At 40.5% G+C, this 16,587-nt stretch overlaps 1 protein-coding gene across 1 annotated transcript in view; it reads left to right on the top strand.

Annotated features, from left to right (window-relative positions):
* The window catches only part of LOC126263131 (guanine nucleotide exchange factor subunit Rich), a 321,707-nt gene that overhangs the window by 31,922 nt on the left and 273,198 nt on the right, over nucleotides 1-16,587 (top strand). Inside the window, exon 2 of the mRNA XM_049960154.1 lies at nucleotides 8,290-8,397. Coding sequence (XP_049816111.1) covers nucleotides 8,290-8,397 — 108 coding nt within the window. The remainder of the gene's footprint in view (nucleotides 1-8,289; nucleotides 8,398-16,587) is intronic.

The raw sequence follows: 16,587 nt of genomic DNA, 5'->3' as shown, positions 1-16,587 counted from the left end.
CCGTGTATTTCCTCCCCCCCCCCCCCCCCCCCCCCATTTGGATGGTGCCTATGCCACAGATTAGGACTGACCTATTCCATTGTCCTAAGGTCTCTTCGCCCCTATGGTCTTCTGGCATCTTGGACATTCCATCCGTGCAGAGTTCCAGGGTGCTACCATCTTCTACTCTGATGGTTCTAAGACAATAGATAAAGCGGGATATGCTTTCACGTCTCCTACTGGCTTAAAACACCATTTATTACTGGAATCATATAGTGTGTTCACAGCAGAGCTGCTAGCCATTACCAAGGCCGTCAGTTTTGTTACTCAGGCCTTCCTCCACACTTTTTAATATGTACTGACTCATTGAGCAGTCTGCTGCTCCCGTCTTCCTTTGGTCTCTGCTTTCCATGACCTCCTCTCCTTTCTTGGCCATGCTGCCTGCTCAGTTGTCTTTCTCTGAGTCCCAAGTCATGTGGGTATCCCAGGGAATTAACGGGCTTACTGTTTGGCTAGATAAGCTGATACTTCTGCTCCATTCCCTTTCCTGACTCCAGCTGCAGATATGCAGATCTTTGTCAAATCTGTCTTTGTCCAAAACTGGAATGACATCTGGTGCACTACTGCTCTCAGTAATAAACTCCGCACAATCAAGGAGACTGCTGCCCTTTGGTGCTCTTCCTTCCGCTCCTCTTGGAAGGAGTCCACTGCTTTATGTCGTCTATGTGTTGGTCATACCAGACTCACCCAGTGTGTCCTCCTGCGTAATGAACCCCACCACAATATGATTGTGGAGCCAGACTGATGATATCCCACTGTTTTGGAAACACCATCAAAACCAGATGAGCTTTTATTTTTGGGGAATTTATAATTTTCTTAATTTCATTGGTGATACTGTCAATTGGCTGAACTTTATGAGAGAGACTCTTTTGACATACTACTGTGATTTTTCTCTTGAACTGTTTGACCCTATACTTCCTACTAATTTCAAGGACTGCTTATTAAATGTATTTGCTGCATGTGACTTGTCATTTATAGCCCCACCATTCAATTCAATAGTGATCTTATCCTGCTCCGTGGCTGGTTGTCCTCTCATCCCTTTCACAATATCCCATATAGTCTTAAAAAAGTCTGCTGTCAGAATTACAAATGTCTGACATAATGGGCGTGTTCCTTCATTTTTTAGCAACTTTTCTTAGTAATTTTTAGTTGATTTGTAGTGTGCAGCTACTGCAGAATACCTACGTTTTCTTGCCAACAGATCTATTCCTCATCCATGACTTTGTACATGGCTGTTTAATGTCCTTTCTGATTAGCTTATGGGGAAAGCTATTTTCAAATAATGTTATGAATGAATTATGAAATAGATTAAATTTTGTATTAGCATTTGATTCATTACAGGTTTAAACCCTATTCATCACTTGTAAACTATTCTTAAAAACAATTGTCTGGAGGCATTAATTATTCTAATTTTCACTGTAGAGTATCCATTACTGTGTCACTGTTCTTTCTTTCTTTTGCTTGTGCCGTTTTTCCTGCGGATACGCAGGGTCAGCATGGTTAATCGGATGTGGCAATGTTAGCTGAAGGGGTGGCCGGATGCCCTTCCTGCCACCACCCCATACCACCCAGGAAGGAATTAGTGTACCTCAACTGTCTGCGACTAATGTAATCTGTGGAATTGTGCGAAAGTGTTCAGATGTCTGCGAGCCGTGTAACTGAGGCGGGGCGTGGGGACCAGCCTGGTATTCACCTAGGGGGATGTGCAAAACCGCCTTAAAACCACATCCAGGCTGGCTGGCACACTGGCCCTCGTCGTTAATCCGCCGGGCGGATTCGATCCGGGGCCAGCACGCCTACCTGAGTCCAGGAAGCAGCGCATTAGCGCGCTTGGCTAACCTGGCGGGTTATTACTGTGTCACTATTATTTATCCTAATTGATTGTGCACCATGAGAAGAGTGTTTTTTACTGGGTAAACAGTTATTTTCTTGCTTTGAGTTCCACTAAAGAAAACATTATCAATTACAAAATTGTTAAGGCTTTTGTGGCCACTTGTTGACAAACTGCCTATTGGCTTCTGTCTTGGGTTCTTTGGCCGACGTTCATCTAAAGATTTTCCCGACGTTTCGCTAGCACGAGTGGCTGGCATTGTCAAAGGTTCACCCTCCATTGCCGGTGGTGACCTGGAGCCGAGCTCGCGGCCGCAGACTATATGTACCAGGCGCACCAACGTCCGAGGGCTTCTCCACGGTCATTTCCGATGCGGTTCTCCTCTTGCTACCTGCGATGGTCATTTGCTGCAGTACGGGAAGCCAGGATCTGTTTACCTTAAGGCTTTCCTCTTCCTTGTTGAAATTGTTCACGTGTTTTTGTATTTCTACAGATTCTCTGAACAAGCGTGTGTGATAGTGCTTCTCTACAGCCAGAACTACCGTGTCGGCGAATTTTATTACGTGGTCGGTCTCACTCAGTGCGTGTTCTGCCACGGCTGATTTCTCCACCTGCCCCAACCTGCAATGTCGCTCATGCTCTTTGATCCTGGTGTTAATTGATTGTCCAGTCATTCCGACAAACTTTTCCGCATGTGCATGGTATACGGTATATTCCCGACATTGCAAGTGGGTCTCTTTTCTCCTTCGGCGATCTAAGACACTCTTTGATCTTCCTTGTCGGTTTGAAAATTGTCTTTGCGCCATGTTTGCGCAATATACGGCCTATTCTGTCCGTCACTATGGGAATGTATGGCAGAAAGACCGTACCTGACATTTCTTTCTCTGGTTCCTTACTTCGCTGAGTGTTTGGCCCTGTTACACTTCTAATATAATTTGTGGAGTACCCATTGCTCCTCAGAACAGTTTACAGGTGTTGCATTTCTCGTTTGAGGTGTTGTGGCTCACATATTCGTCCTGCTCTCGTTACGAGCATACTAATCATGCCTCTTTTGTGGCTCGGGGGGTGGTTTGACAGTTTGTGCAGGTATTGGTCCGTGTGTGTCAGTTTTCGATACACGCTGTGTCCCAGGGTTTCTTGTCCTTTTCTACTTCCATGGTAAATGTTATGTTGGCATGGAGGCTGTTCAAGTGTCTTAGGGTCACCGAGCTGTTCTTCACCATGGCTCCACACCACGAAAGTATCATCGACGTACCTGTACCACACCTTAGGTTTGCAAGTCGCCAAGTCCAGTGCCTGTGCTTCAAATTGTTCCATGGAGAAGTTGGCCACCGCTGGACTAAGAGGACTACCCATGGCGATGCCTTCCAGCTGTTGATAGAAATCGCCATTCCACGTGAAATAGCTCATGGTGAGACGTGCATGGCAGAGTTTTTAATGTCTTGCAGGAAATTGGAACAGATGTAGGCAGTATCTATCTTACCCCTCGTCAGATAAGCCTCTACGTCCTTACGTTTATCCTCTAGCCATACCTGCTTAGCCATTTTGCACTTCCTGTCCATCTCATTTTTGAGATGTTTGTTTTCCTTTTTGCCTGCTTCACTTACTGCATTTTTGTATTTTCTCCTTTCATCAATTAAATTCAGTATCTCCTCCGTTACCCAATGATTTCTACTAGCCCTCGTCTTTTTACCTACTTGATCCTCTGCTGCCTTCACTATTTCATTCCTCAAAGCTACCCATTCTTCTTCTACTGCATTTCTTTCCCCCATTCGTGACTATTGTTCCCTTATGTTCTCCCTGAAACTCTGTACAACCTCTGGTTTAGTCAGTTTATCCAGGACCCATCTCCTCAAATTCCCACCTTTTTGCAGTTTCTTCAGTTTTAATCTACAGTTCATAACCAATAGATTGTGGTCAGAGTCCACGTCTTCCCCTGGAAATGTCTTACAATTTAAAACCTGGTTCCTAAATCTCTGTCTTACCATTATATAATCTATCTGATACCTTCTAGTATCTCTAGGATTCTTCCATGTATACAACCTTCTTTCATGATTCTTGAACCAAGTGTTAGCTATGATTAAGTTATTCACTGTGCAAAATTCTACCGGATTTCTTACCCCCAATCCATATTCACCTACAATCTTTCCTTCTCTCCCTTTTCCTACTCTCGAGTTCCAGTCACCCATGACTATTAAATATTCGTCTCCCTTCACTACCTGAATAATTTCTTTTATCTCGTCATACATTTTATCAATTTCATCATCATCTGCAGAGCTAGTTGGCATATAAACTTGTACTACTGTAGTAGGCGTGGGCTTCGTGTCTATCTTGGCCACAATAATGCTTTCACTATGCTGTGTGTAGTAGCTTACCCGCACTCCTATTTTTTTAATTCATTATTAAACCTACTCCTGCATTACCCCTATTTGATTTTGTATTTATAACCCTGACCAAAAGTCTTCTTTCTCCTGCCACCGAACTTCACTAATTCCCACTATATCTAACTTTAACCTATCCATTTCCCTTTTTAAATTTTCTAACCTACCTGCCCGATTAAGGGATCTGACATTCCACGCTCCAATCCGTAGAACACCAGTTTTCTTTTTCCTGATAACTACGTCCTTCTGAGTAGTCCCTGCCTGGAGATCCGAATGGGGGACTATTTTACCTCCGGAATATTTTACCCAAAGGGATGCCATCATCATTTAATCATACAGTAGAGCTGCATGCCCTCGCGAAAAATTGCGGCTGTAGTTTCCCCTTGCTTTCAGCCATTCGCAGAACCACAACAGCAAGACTGTTTTGGTTAGTGTTACAAGGCCAGATCAGTCAATCATACAGACTGTTGCCCCAGCAAATACTGAAAAGGCTGCTGCCCCTCTTCAGAAACCACATGTTTGTCTGGCCTCTCAACAGATACCCCTCTGTTGTGGTTGCACCTACGGTACGGCTATCTTTATCGTTGAGGCACGCAAGCCTCCCCACCAACGGCATGGTCCATGGTTCGGGGGGGGGGGGGGGTGTTTTGAGAAGGATAGATTGCTTCTTGCCTTAAAGATGATCCACTGAATTGCAGACAGACTCGACAAAACTACTGTTTACACTGAGCTTTTGGTCAAAGCAATCTTTAGAGAAGGAAAGAGAAAACACACACACACACACACACACACACACATTCACACAAGCAGGCTCATGGCCCCTCTGATCAGACTGCGACTTCTATATTGAACGAATGCAGCAGTCTGGAGTTGTGGAGGGTATGGATGGGAAAGAGAAGAGCACTGTCTGACAATGTGCAGACAAGACGATGGGACTAAGCTTTCAGATGTAGCATTGGGAGGCTGTGGGAGAGGAGGAGGGGATCAGAAAAGAAGGAAAGCAGAGAGGGGAAAAGACAGGTGAGTGTGTTGGTAGAGAGCAGTGCACAATGAGGGCGAGAGGATATGAGTTGGGAGGCGATAGGACAGAGGCACAGAAACTTTTGTTTGGACGGTGTGGGGACATTGGGTTATCATCGTTTTTCCTCCTTCCACCTCTACTCTATCCTTCCCCCTTCCCTACCCCCTCCAGATTGCTGCTTTCGTTCAAGACTACAGTTGCAGGCTGTTCAGAGTGGACAGAGATAAAGGTCATGTATGCGTGAATTGTGCCTGTTTATGTGAATTTGTGTGTGTTTCCTTTTCTGAAGAGGGTTTGGCTGAAGCTCTGTGTGTAAAAGTGTAGAAGTCTTTTCATTGTGCCTGTCTGCAACTCAGTGTGCCATCTTTACAGTGAGCAGCAATCTATCCTTTTTATGATTGTAGAGATACTCTTCAGAGTGGCACAAGGCCCTTTGTGTTGAATTACGTGTACTGTTTCTTGATCCATAAACTCAAGAGGGTGGTAAGTATATCACAAAAACATTGCCTGGTTTAGGGTCAACTACCATAAAAATTAAATGAACAATTGAATCAGTTGTAAGTGAGAAAAACATCAAACTTTTTCCTAGTGTGGACATCTGATGACACCAATAAGCTGAAAGATTTGTCTCAGCTGCCTGCAAGGTGGCGACCCTAAACTCTAAGTGGATTGAGGATATCAAATGAAACACATTTCAGCTGTCAAATTTCCAATCTTATTTTGCCAAATAAAATGAGGTTCGAAATTTGATGATGGGTGAAAGGTGTTTAATTTCATATCCTGTATCCAACAGCCGAGTCCTGCAGCCATCTCTTAAAGATGGACATACAGTGACTCTAAATGGATTGTTTCAGGAGAGACATAGAAGTGATAGTGTCCAGGAGTAACCTCAATGAGTGTGTGCTTATGAAGAGATCTAAAAAGATTTTCTGGGCTGAATTCCAGAATGAGAATTTTGCATTTCCATTGATTTATCAGTCAAATGGTTCACTTCTGCAGGCTGGGGTGTATTTGCAGCATAACAGCAAAAATATTCCACTTGCAAGTGCCTGTTGTATATGGTACGCCGATGGGGTATGTGTTAGGTGTGTGGTGAAAGAAGCAATGTTTATAACCAGACACTGCCACGGCCCATTGCTGCTCGTATATTTGTTTTTGCGGGTTGTTTGCCACGGACATTTTCATAGGCTTCAGCTATTGGCACTGCTTACATCAGAGAAGGGTCCGGTTCCATCAGTGTGTGGTTCCTCACTTCCAAGTCAGAGGTAAGGCACACAATAACATCCCTTGGGAGTGTCTGTGTAATTTTGTCTGCACAAACATTGAAAATGGCAAATTTTATGTAATTCTTATAGATCAGGAGCTCAATGTGCATAAGATTGAGGCCTTTTCTCCAGTACTAGAATTCTAACCTGGCAGCACTAACATCTTTCTTCATTGATTGCAATAACAAATATATTATAGACAACTGAAGTTCCACCACATTCTGCATTAAATGATATGATTTGGGATTTCCTGACAAAAACTTGGTTTTTTGTCTTGATATGGGTCGTTTCTGTAATACTAAATAAATTAAGCTGTCATTTCTTTGTTCATTATAAATATTGTAAAGTCTAAATAGCTTGAACTTAACATATATTGGCAGTCTCGTACAGAAGCCAAACTGGAAAAATGCAAACAACACAATGGCAAATATCCGAAAATGCATCACTGGCGAAGTACAATATGAGTGCCACACTCTTCCAAGAATTGCTTCTGCAGGCTGGATTGAAACCAATCATGGACCAGATCTGGCCTGCTGCCCACTGGTTACCAGCCTGTGATTTAGCATGTCCTACATCACTTTGTAATTAAATGAATTTCCAAAAGTAATTTGTGAAGCCAAATTCATATCTATCCAATCAGTTGAATTTATAAATTTTAAGATTGTTTACGTAGTTAATGGATTTTTACACTTATATATTTGTTAACACCAGTATGTTATGACTACTACCATGATTAATCTGTAAAGGATCCACATTTACATTTATTAAATATTGTAAAGATAGTTCTACAATAATATCCATAATTATTGTTAGATCTTCTAATAATTATTGGTATTATTTGACAACAGTGATGTTTTATGGTAGTACTCAGCATTAAAATCACCTTGGCAGCATATATTTATTAGGTTGAATTAGTTACAAGAAATTTTCATGGGTTTTTTAGATATGAAATGTTTCTAGAGAAGCTGGAATTAACATATACATTTTCAGTAACATTAATTTCAGTTTTTTTAACTTGTTGAGTTTATCTTTCCCACCTAACCAAGACTATTTTAGTAGAGAGGATGATATGGACTAAATCAAATACAGATATAAAACAGAATCTTAATCATATCTGTTAGTAGATAAAACATAAGTTAGATCAAAGTATCAGCCAAATGGAACCCTCTCATCAAACCACTCATTCAACATGTGGTGTACTGAAATATACATGCTTAAAGCATCCCACTCAGTTGGGTTCTATCACTGAAGAATCAGTTAGGTCTGTTCACTGTAGGATTAACCAAATAGAGAAAGAAGCAGTGTTTACATACTGTGGCAGAGAACAATAGATTTGTGTGAATATGTAGTAGTCATAGTGGATGGAAGGAAAACAGAACATTAGAGTTTGATGTTCTGTTGATGCTGATAGTGTTAGAGATGTTTGATTGGGTAAGGCAGAGAAGGAAATTGGTCATGATGTAGTTAAAATAGTATTTTACCCCACAAGCACTCTGTCGTTGTCCTTCAGTCTGACTGTAACATCATAGTTGCATTACTTAATAGCTTCCTACTACTAGTTGAGTCGGCATACCTTGATGATAGTTGCCAGTACTATTCTTTCTTGGATTAAAGGTATTGGAATCTATGACAATGTCGTAATGAAGCTACTTGACATATTTTGCTTTTGTTGTTACGAGTTACTAATGTGCTGTTTGTAAGAACTGCATAGTATAGTTTCTTTTTTGACTGGAGTATTTTTCCATTTTTCAGCCATGTGTGCCAATTGTTTACCATCGACGTGAACAAAACTCCATTAAACAATATGGGACAAATATTCTTGTTGAGTGGAGACCAGATTCTAGCATGCTGGTTGTTGCTGTAAGTACAAATCTCTAATTAAGAAATGAACTCAGTCTGGATGGAAGAACTTAAGAATCCTTAACAACTTTGTCCAGTTTTAATGTGCACACTTAACCACAAGCATAGAAAATCTGATCCGACATTGATGGTGAAAAAGTTTTCATATCAATATGAGATGAATAGAAGCTCAGAAATATTGAAACCAATTTTACATATACATGAAAGCATGTGTATGGCTTAATACTGAAAAATTTATTACTTATAATTGTTACTACACACTGGTCCCCAATGGAAGAGTAAGCATTTTCATGAAAAATTTGTACACTTTATTGTGTTGTTGGTCAGTCAAAATAAATGAACTGTTTATTTTTCTCAAATTTGGGTTAAATTTCAAAACAGAATATGTCTTATTATGATTCGAGCCAAATACAATTCAGTATTAATCATAAAATTCTCACCTTAGCTGCTCATGATTTAAGCAGAGTAAAACTCTCGTTGGCGAACAGTAGCTGATCGAAGGTAAAATGAGTGTAAGGGAGAATCATTCCTTGAGTTTGGAAGTACAGTTTTGCTGGCTGACCTGCCTAAGTATCCTAAGAAGTTTTATGTGAAGTCAGTAAGAGGATCAAAATCATCCGTTCAGTCATTCAACGATTGTACGGGTACGAAAGTGTAAGATGAAAGAAAGAAAGAAGGCTGAAGTACTGAATTCAGTCATCCAAAATTGTTTCACTGCGGAAGATCCATTATATAATTTCTTCTTTTATTTATCACATGAATGCCATCTGTTGTAGAATTACCAGAACATGTTTTATGTTTGTGTGTTATGATAGTTCTGGAGAATGGAAATTTTGTATAAAAATCTCTATGGATTCTGCAAACAGAGATCTTGTGATATTTGGCTCTGTTAGTGCAAACCAGACAGATAGGAAGAAAACTGTGTTACTTGGGTGGCATCAAAGTGGAGGATTGTTTCACACCCAACTTCCTTGAAGCTACCTTAGATGGCTCACAAACTTACTGGTGGCACTGCCGTAATACTAAACATAAGATGTCAGCCCGAAACATCATCACATGGAAACCTGTTGGCAGTAATTAGATATCCAATTCCAGGTGGACCATAATTCTGCCGTGGAACTTTAATGTTTTTAGACTGGTAAATATGCCTGCCCAGTGTAGTATAAATCTGCTCAGACGAAAGAAGTGGGTGTAGCTCATAATGAATCTCCAAGGCTAATTGTGGGATGTCTGAAACCAACTACTGTTGACAAATTGTACTGCTTGGTAGGCATTGCTCCTCTTGACTTATCCAGGAAGTAGGCAGTGTGAGATTTGTTAGAAGAATCTGAACTAAATGCAATTCAACCATGAAAAAAGTATCTTACAAAACACTCTTGGGCCAGGACCAGTTCTTAGGTGTTGCTCATTAGTCTGGGACCCATACCAGCTTGAAGTAATGAGGTGGGGGGGGGGGGTCATAGGGAAAGAGGCAGAGGGGGAGGGAGGGAGGGAGAGAAGAGTGGGGGGCAGGAGAAAGAAAGAAAGAGAGAGAGACGGGGGGGGGGGGGGGGGTGCATCACTGAGGGGTTGCTGTTGAAATTTTGAGGGCATACTTTCCAAGAAGAGTTGGGCAGCATATTACTTCTCCCTACATATGTCTCAAGAATGACCACAATGAGAAAATCGGTGGAATTACAGGATTTCTGGCAGTCGTTCTTCCTATGTGCCATTCACAACCTGAAAAAAAAGGGGAGGGGTAATTAATCATTGTACCACAAAGACCATTCACTTCACATAATAAGTTTACATGTAGCGCGTAAATGTAGATGTAGATGATCTGGGTATGCTGACAGCGTGTTCATAGAAACAGCTGAAGTTAAATAAGCAATTACTCATCCTGTTGTAAACGGACAGTCATATGGCGCCTGATGATCGTTAGCTGTGTTAACATCTCTTAGGTGCATACACATTTCAGAAACAATTAAAAGATGACAGGAACCTTAATAATTATTTAACAATGGCATCTCTGTATATGGTCTCTCAATCTGCGAATATACTCCACAAGCCATTGTACAAGTGTGGCAGATTGGACATCATGACAATAAGGAACAGATTGCTACTCAACATAAAGAAACATTGAGTCACAGAAAGACACAATGAATGAGTTAATTATTTTCATATTCCATGAATCATTTGCATAATAAATTGGAATGATGTGGAATGAGTCATTTTGCATACACATCTCAACTTAAATTTTAAATATGGCTACATGCTGAGCACATGTAATGTTTTTAATTTTTTTTAGTATCTTCAAATGTGAGTTAGTAATTCCTATCACCATCTTTTACACATGAAAATAATAGAAATTCTTCTACAGAACATGAAACATTGGCAAGGAGAAACTTATTTAGTTTGTTTTGAAGTTTTACTTTGCTATCTGTCAGACATATCACTGGCTAAGTTATAAAAAAATTTTGTTGCAACTTTGTGCACCTTTTTTTTCCAAAGACAAACTTAATGTGTAGTAAGGAATCTCATTTTTCCTTCTGGTACATCATTGATATACTCTTCATCTGCAGTGGTTTATTTACAATAAACTTCATGAGGGAATAAATATAATGTGAAACAGTAGTCAGAATGCCCAATGCCTTAAACTTATGTCCACAAGATGGTCGTGGATGAACACCGCATATTATTCTTTAAGTACATTTCTGGGCAATGAAGACTTTCTTTCTAAAAGATGAGTTACCCCAGAACATTTTTCCAGATGACATTACTGAATAAAAATATACAAAATATGCCAGTTTACTGATTTGTCTCTACACAAGATTTGCAATGATTCTAAGCTCAAATCTGGCTGAACTGAGTTGCTTTAGGAGTTTAAAATGTACGTTTTCAAACAATGGATACTCCAGTGGGAATATCAACAATGTAGAAAAGATAGATTGCTCCTTACTGTAAAGAAGACATGTCAAGTTGCAGACAGGCATGATTAAAACACACTCACATGTAGCGTTCAGCCACAGCCTTCATCAGTAAAGAGACACGCGAACACACACACACACACACACACACACACACACACACACACACACACAGAGTTAGGCAAGGTTCAGTATCGGTTTTGGGTTGAGTCTGGTATAATTAGTACCAAGAAAGTGTTTGTGCTTTAGGGACTAGGAGGATGAGGGAATATATTTAACAAAACAAGCATGATTGAATTTGGGAGTGTGATAAGAGGTAAGGCCCCTGGGAAGGACTGATACTTTTTTGGGCTGAGGCATTTGGGAAACAGGCTCATGATTGTGTTTTGGGTCTGTTAAGACTCTGGGTTATGTAGGGTATTGGGAGTGGGTTTTTCAGATTGTGGTAAATGTGTAGTAGGTCTGCAAGGCAGTGCTTGGCAGCTGTGAGGGGGCGTGTGGAAGTCTGATGGTGGCTCTTGTGGTGGTGGTGGTGGTGGTGGTGGTGGTGGTGGTGGTTCAGTTGCATTGTGCATACTGCTCTAGTTCCTGTATGGCATGGTTTTCACGCTGGGAGACGGGCTGCAGGAATTGGGGATTGCAGAGCAGGAGAATTTTGTGGATGGAGAGGAAGTAGTTTAAGAAGGTTCGGGCCTAATTCATAAGGTTTTGCAGGACTAGGTTGTTGATGGCTGTGGACTGACGGAATTGGAACAGACATAGGTCATTTTGGAAGGAGGAGATGGATAATTTTATGGGAAGTCTGTTTGGGGCAAGCCCATGAGCTAGGCACCAATATGGGAACAGTATGTGGAACTAGATTCTGGTTAGCGAAAGGGAAACTTTTCTGTATTGGTGAAGATAGAAAGAGCAAGGATCCATAATGAAGGATAGCAAATATTTGCATGTACTGTCACAGTACAGTACATGCTTCCTACCTCATTTGTAAAGTCTGATGTATGCATCCAAATTTCTGTAGCTTTGCAGTTGTGGTCATTTCACATTATACCAACTGTCTCCCTTAAGAATCATCAGGTGAATTTTTTCTGTGTTTCACCAGGTACTTGCAGTCACAGGTCTTGCAAAGAAGTATTCACGACTTATTTATTTATGTATTCATTTATTCATCTATCCATTCATCCAAGGATTGTATCACAATGATAAAGGGGTTTTCATCATAATACAATGAAAATAAATAGCTTTAGGTATATGCCTGAATGCTCAAGGGGGAAAAAATGGAAATCCTAAATCAGAATGGCCAGACTGGGCAAACTCAATTGTCCTGTTATGAATTCATTGTCTCAATAGGTGCACTGTCTCATTCATTTTGATCCCAGTTGTTCAATGTTCTTTTGATCATATACAATTTCCATCAGAAGCAGTAGCCATTCCTCGAGTTTTGCTGCCCCTTTTTACTCCTGTTATTATAACAATTATCAGACTGTTTGGGATCAGTCTTATCAAAAGAGCATGTAAAATTCCTTTATGTAAACATTTTTGCTTATAGCGAGAAACAAACCAACATTATCTGTTGACACTAGACATAGCTTGAAACATCAGGTGAAAAGTATGTTTTTTATGGATAACTCCACATACATATTGCAAAAATGAAATTGTATATATCTGTGGAAACACCAGGGAAAATGAACCTGGTGTTTCACAGGAGAGACATCACATGTATGTGGGAGGTTGTAATATAGTCTTTGACCTTCATGGAAGACCAATCTTTAAATTTTTTGAAAGTGATTCATATTAAGTTGCAAAACATCAATACAGTTGCATAGTCCACTGGGGTTTGATGAGCTTATATTTGACACTCATACTCTGAAGAAACCCATCCATGGCAAATAATGTAAAATCATCTATTATCAATCGAGGGGGCTGATACTTAACTTTTCCCCCCATCATATCATCTGGAGACAGTACTTCAGTTTAATAACCAAATGGATGTAAAATTCACTTTAACTATTCTGAAGGCATGTCTAAATTGTGTCATGCAATTATAGGATACACACATCTCATTTCACACCAAAATTATAGTACTGTCTGCTAGTTGATGTGCATCTTTGTGATGCTTCTACACTTACTACAAGGTCCATGGACCTTGCTGTTGGTGGGGAGGCTTGTGTGCCTCAGCAATACAGATAGCTGTATGATAGGTGCAACCACAATGGAGGGGTATCTGTTGAGAGGCCAGATAAACATGTGGTTTCTGAAGAGGGGCAGCAGCCTTTTCAGTAGTTGCTGGGGCAACAGTCTCTATGATTGACTGATCTGGCCTTGTAACACTAACCAAAACAGCCTTGCTGAAAGATAGGGGAAACTACAGCTGTAATTTTTCCCGAGGGCATGCAGCTGTACTGTACGGTTAAATGATGATGGTGTCCTCTTGGGTAAAATATTCCGGAGGTAAAATAGTCCCCAATTCATATCTCCAGGCGGGGACTACTCAAGAGGACGTAGTTATCAGGAAAAAGAAAACTGGTGTTCTACGGATTGGAGCGTGGAATGTCAGATCCATTAATCAGGCAGGTAGGTTAGAAAATTTAAAAAGGGAAATGGATAGGTTAAAGTTAGATATAGTGGGAATTGGTGAAGTTCGGTGGCAGGAGGAACAAGACTTTTGGTCAGGTGAATACAGGGTTATAAATACAAAATCAAATAAGGGTAATGCAGGAGTAGGTTTAATAATGAATTAAAAAAATAGGAGTGCGGGTAAGCTACTACACACAGCATAGTGAAAGCATTATTGTGGCCAAGATAGACACGAAGCCCACGCCTACTACAGTAGTACAAGTTTATATTCCAATTAGGTCTGCAGATGATGAAGAAATTGATGAAATGTATGATGAGCTAAAAGAAATTATTCAGGTAGTGAAGGGAGAAGAATATTTAATAGTCATGGGTGACTGGAACTCGAGAGTAGGAAAAGGGAGAGAAGGAAAGATTGTAGGTGAATATGGATTGGGGGTAAGAAATGAAAGTGGAAGCCATCTGGTAAAATTTTGCACAGAGCATAACTTAATCATAGATAACACTTGGTTCAAGAATCATGAAAGAAGGTTGTATACATGGAAGAATCCTGGAGATACTAGAAGGTATCAGATAGATTATATAATGGTAAGACAGGGATTTAGGAACCAGGTTTTAAATTGTAAGACATTTCCAGGGGCAGATGTGGACTCTGACCACAATCTATTGGTTTTGAACTGTAGAGTAAAACTGAAGAAACTGCAAAAAGGTGGGAATTTAAGGAGATGGGACCTGGATAAACTGACTAAACCAGAGGTTGTACAGAGTTTCAGGGAAAGCATAAGGGAACAATTGTCACGAATGGGAGAAGGAAATACAGTAGAAGAAGAATGGGTAGCTTTGAGGAATGAAATAGTGAAGGCAGCAGAGGATCAAATAGGTAAAAAGACGAGGGCTACTAGAAATCCTTGGGTAACAGAAGAGATACTGAATTTAATTGATGAAAGGAGAAAATACAAAAATGCAGTAAGTGAAGCAGGCAAAAAGGAATACAAACATCTCAAAAATGAGATGGACAGGAAGTGCAAAATGGCTAAGCAGGGATGGCTAGAGGACAAATGTAAGGACGTAGAGGCTTATCTGACGAGGGGTAAGATAGATACTGCCTACAGGAAAATTAGGGAGACCTTTGGAGAAAAGAGAACCACTTGTATGAATATCAAGAGCTCAGATGGAAACCCAGTTCTAAGCAAAGAAGGAAAAGCAGAAAGATGGAAGGAGGATACAGAGGGGTCTATACAAGGGCGATGTACTTGAGGACAATATTATGGAAATTGACGAGGATGTAGATGAAGATGAAATGGGAGGTACGATACTGCGTGAAGAGCTTGACAGAGCACTGAAAGACATGAGTCGAAACAAGGCCCCGGGAGTAGACAACATTCCATTAGAACTACTGACGGCCGTGGGAAAACCAGTCCTGACAAAACTGTACCATCTGGTGAGCAAGATGTATGAGACAGGTGAAATTCCCTCAGACTTCAAGAAGAACATAATAATTCCAATCCCAAAGAAAGCAGGTGTTGACAGATGTGAAAATTACCGAACTATCAGTTTAATAAGTCACAGCTGCAAAATACTAACGCGAATTCCTTACAGACGAATGGAAAAACTGGTAGAAGCAGACCTCGTGGAAGATCAGTTTGGATTCTGTAGAAATATTGGAACACGTGAGGCAATACTGACCTTACGACTCACCTTAGAAGAAAGATTAAGGAAAGGCAAACCTACGTTTCTGGCATTTGTAGACTTACAGAAAGCTTCTGACGATGTTGACTGGAATACTCTCTTTCAAGTTCTGAAGGTGTCAGGGATAAAATACAGGGAGCGAAAGGTTATTTACAATTTGTATATAAACCAGATGGCAGTTATAAGAGTCGAGGGGCATGACAGGGAAGCAGTGGTTGGGAAGGGAGTGAGACAGGGGTGTAGCCTCTCCCCGATGCTATTCAATCTGTATATTGAGCAAGCAGTAAAGGAAACAAAAGAAAAGTTCAGAGTAGGTATTAAAATCCATGGAGAAGAAATTAAAACTTTAAAGTTCGCCGATGACATTGTAATTCTGTCACAGACAGCAAAGGACTTGGAAGAGCAGTTGAACGGAATGGACAGTGTCTTGAAAGGAGGATATGAGATGAACATCAACAAAAGCAAAACGAGGATAATGGAATGTAGTCGAATTAAGTCGGGTGATGCTGAGGGAATTAGATTAGGAGATGAGACACTTAAAGTAGTAAAGGAGTTTTGCTATTTGGGGAGCAAAATAACTGATGATGGTTGAAGTAGAGAGGATATAAAATGTAGACTGGCAATGGCAAGGAAAGTGTTTCTGAAGAAGAGAAATTTGTTAACATCAAGTATAGATTTAAATGTCAGGAAGTTGTTTCTGAAAGTATTTGTATGGAGTGTAGCCATGTATGGAATTGAAACATGGACGATAAATAGTTTGGACAAGAAGAGAATAGAAGCTTTTGAAATGTGGTGCTACAGAAGAATGCTGAAGATTGGATGGGTAGATTACATAACTAATGAGGAGGTATTTAATAGAATTGGGGAGAAGAGGAGTTTGTGGCACAACTTGACAAGAAGAAGGTATCAGTTGGTAGGACATGTTCTGAGGTATCAAGGGATCACAGATTTAGCATTGGAGGGCAGCATGGAGGGTAAAAATCGTAGAGGGAGACCAAAAGATAAATACACTAAGCAGATTCAG

This window comes from Schistocerca nitens, chromosome 6, assembly GCF_023898315.1.
Source record: "Schistocerca nitens isolate TAMUIC-IGC-003100 chromosome 6, iqSchNite1.1, whole genome shotgun sequence".
In the NCBI taxonomy this organism is placed as follows: domain Eukaryota; kingdom Metazoa; phylum Arthropoda; class Insecta; order Orthoptera; family Acrididae; genus Schistocerca; species Schistocerca nitens.
This window is presented reverse-complemented; position numbering and strand designations above follow the sequence as displayed.